This window comes from Acanthisitta chloris, unplaced genomic scaffold, assembly GCF_000695815.1.
Source record: "Acanthisitta chloris isolate BGI_N310 unplaced genomic scaffold, ASM69581v1 scaffold30969, whole genome shotgun sequence".
NCBI lineage: Eukaryota > Metazoa > Chordata > Aves > Passeriformes > Acanthisittidae > Acanthisitta > Acanthisitta chloris.
Window position 1 is genome coordinate 43 of NW_008693558.1, and position 3,301 is coordinate 3,343.

At 49.3% G+C, this 3,301-nt stretch overlaps 1 protein-coding gene across 1 annotated transcript; it reads left to right on the forward strand.

Annotated features, from left to right (window-relative positions):
• Positions 1-350: 350 nt before the first annotated feature.
• Positions 351-3,221, forward strand: TXNIP (thioredoxin interacting protein; the record flags this gene model as incomplete). Its single annotated transcript, XM_009083113.1, has 5 exons — positions 351-525; positions 624-771; positions 1,003-1,105; positions 2,701-2,957; positions 3,065-3,221. Coding segments are annotated over 5 exons (840 nt in total), but the record flags the coding sequence as incomplete, so codon positions are not given.
• Positions 3,222-3,301: the final 80 nt, after the last annotated feature.

A 3,301-nucleotide genomic window follows, 5' to 3' on the forward strand; every position in this document is an offset into this window, starting at 1 on the left:
GGGCAGATAACTTGGGGTGCCCCCGGGGGTTGCCCCAAAGTGGTTCCCCATGGAGCTTCTTCAGGAGAAAGGAGCAAATCCAGTGAAAAACTGAAAGGAACAAATCCAGCGAAACTTTGGGAACGCTGGAGGGTTTTCCTAAGTTCAGTGGAAATTTGGAAGGACAAAAATCAGATCCTGGGGCTGCAGGAGGTGGTGCCAACCCAGCCAAGGAATCACCCCCAGGAGAGGAAACTGGGAGAGCTGGGCCAGAGTTAGCCAGGAAAGGTGGAACTGGGAGATAAGGCCAACTGGGTTGGGTGTGGTGAGGACAACACCAGTACACTCTGTTCTGCCCTGGGGCTCCACAGAGCAGGACCCAGACTGGGAGGAGGTGTTGTTTACCCAACAGCTCCAGGTGGATCCAAAGAATTCCACTTTGGAGTTGACATTCCCATCTTTTCCATCCTCAGATGATGATGGTTCCGTCATCCTTCGCCCGGGCAATAAATACGAGTACAAATTCGGCTTCGAACTACCCCAGGGGTGAGTGTGGGGCAACACCTCTGGGGGAGGAGGAGGAGGATTGGAGGGGAAGGAGGAGCTGGAATTCTTCTGGAATGCTGATCCTGCTGTGTCCCTAGGCCGGTGGGAACCACCTTCAAGGGTAAATATGGCTGTGTGGATTATTGGGTGAAGGCTCTGTTGGAACGTCCAGCCTGTCCAACCCAACAGGTCAAGAAACGTTTTGAGGTGATGGATCCTGTGGATGTCAACACTCCAGAGCTGCTGGTGAGTTTTCCAAGGAATTGGAAGATGGGAAAAGTTATTTTATTTCTTGGGAAGGGTCAAGTCTAACTTTGGGTTGAGCGATGAGGAGTCGGAGATGGTTCGGAACGTGGCGACGAGTTGTGTTCTTGAGGGAGAGGAAGTTGAGGGTTTTTTTGCAGAAAAAAAAAAAATAGGGAAGGAAGGGAAGGAGGAGTGGGAAGGGACAGGATGTGACTCTTTGTTTCTTTGCAGTCTCCAGTGGCAGCCAAAAAGGAGGAGAAGGTGACGTGTCTGTTCATCCCTGACGGACGGGTGTCCGTCAGCGCCCAGATCGACAGGAAGGGATTCTGTGAAGGTGAGGATTGTTGGGAGAACTGGGAATTTGGGGTGGGAGAGACCAACAGAGAGCTCCTGAGGTTGGAAGAATCCGAAACTCATCAAGTCCAACCTGTCACCTCCAAATTTCCAGTGCCAAGTTCTCCTAAATATCTCTTGGCTTGGTGACTCCATCACCCAACTGGGATCATATCCCAAAGGGAATTTGGGGTGGGAGAGACCAACAAGGACCTCCTGAGGTTGGAAAAATTCTGAATTTACCAAGTCCAACCTGTCACTGCTGTAACCTCCAAATTTCCAGTGCCAAGTTCTCCTAAATATCTCTTGGCTTGGTGACTCCGTTACCCAACTGGGATCATATCCCATAGGGAATTTGGGGTGGGAGAGACCAACAAGGATCTCCTAAATCCTAAACTAAGGTTGGAAGAATCCTAAACTCATCAGGTTCAACCTATCACTGCTGTAATTTCCAAATCTCCAGTGCCAAATTCTCCTCTTGGTGATTCCACTGCTTCCCTGGGACAATATCCCATTGGGAATTTGGTTGGGAGAGACCAACAAGGATCTCCTGAGGTTGGAAGAATTCCTAAACTCGTCAAGTCCAACTTACCACTCCTGGAACTCCCAAATCTCCAAATTCTCCTGAATATCTCTACCCAATCCTCCAACACCAAATTCTCCTCTTGGTGATTCCACTGCTTCCCTGGGACAATATCCCATTGGGAATTTGGTTGGGAGAGACCAACAAGGATCTCCTGAGGTTGGAAGAATTCCTAAACTCGTCAAGTCCAACTTACCACTCCTGGAACTCCCAAATCTCCAAATTCTCCTGAATATCTCTCCGTTACCCGGATCATATCCCATAGGGAATTTGGGGTGGGAGAGACCAACAAGGATCTCCTAAATCCTAAACTAAGGTTGGAAGAATCCTAAACTCATCAGGTTCAACCTATCACTGCTGTAATTTCCAAATCTCCAGTGCCAAATTCTCCTCTTGGTGATTCCACTGCTTCCCTGGGACAATATGCCATTGGGAATTTGGTTGGGAGAGTCCACCAAGGATGTCCTGAGGTTGGAAGAATTCCTAAACTTCTCCTAAATCCTAAACTAAGGTTGGAAGAATCCTAAACTCATCAGGTTCAACCTATCACTGCTGTAATTTCCAAATCTCCAGTGCCAAATTCTCCTCTTGGTGATTCCACTGCTTCCCTGGGACAATATGCCATTGGGAATTTGGTTGGGAGAGTCCACCAAGGATGTCCTGAGGTTGGAAGAATTCCTAAACTCGTCAAGTCCAACTTACCACTCCTGGAACTCCCAAATCTCCAAATTCTCCTGAATATCTCTACCCAATCCTCCAACACCAAATTCTCCTCTTGGTGATTCCACTGCTTCCCTGGGACAATATCCCATTGGGAATTTGGTTGGGAGAACCCCAAACTCATCAACTCCAACCTATCACTGCTGTAACCCCCAAACCTTCAACACCTCTAGACTTGGTGACTCCACCACCCAACTGGGACAACCTCCCAGTGCCTGAGCACGAGGAAGAGCATTCCCTATTCTCCATCCCGAATTCCTGCCATTCCCAACTCTTTGGTTTTCCCTCTGCAGGCGACGAGATCTGCATCAACGCCGACTTTGAGAACACTTGCTCACGCATCGTGGTGCCCAAGGCTGCCATCGTGGCCAAACATACCTACTTGGCCAACGGGCAAACCAAAGTCTTCTGCCAAAAACTTTCCTGTGTCCGTGGCAACCACATCATTTCCGGCACTTCGGAATCTTGGCGTGGCAAAACCATCCGTGTCAAGAAACTCAAACCTTCCATCTTGGGTTGTAACATTCTCCGCGTGGAATATTTCCTGCAGGTGAGAGGGTGGTGCCTTCATCCCGCTCTTCATCCGTGGGATTGGCAGCTTTTCCTGGTTCTTGACATTCCTAACGGGTTGGATTTTTTCTCTTTTTTCCCAAACAGATCTATGTGAGTGTTCCAGGTTCCAAGAAGATTATCCTGGAGTTGCCGTTGGTGATCGGAAGCCGTTCGGGGATCGGGAGCAGAAGCTCCAGTATGGCCAGTCAAACCAGCTCTGAGATGAGTTGGGTGGATCTCAATCTCCCGGATGCTCCAGAGGGTGAGGAGGGGTGGGAATCTCTGGGGTGGGATCATGGAATTGGATCCATGGGGTGGGAATCCATGGGATTGAGAGGATAG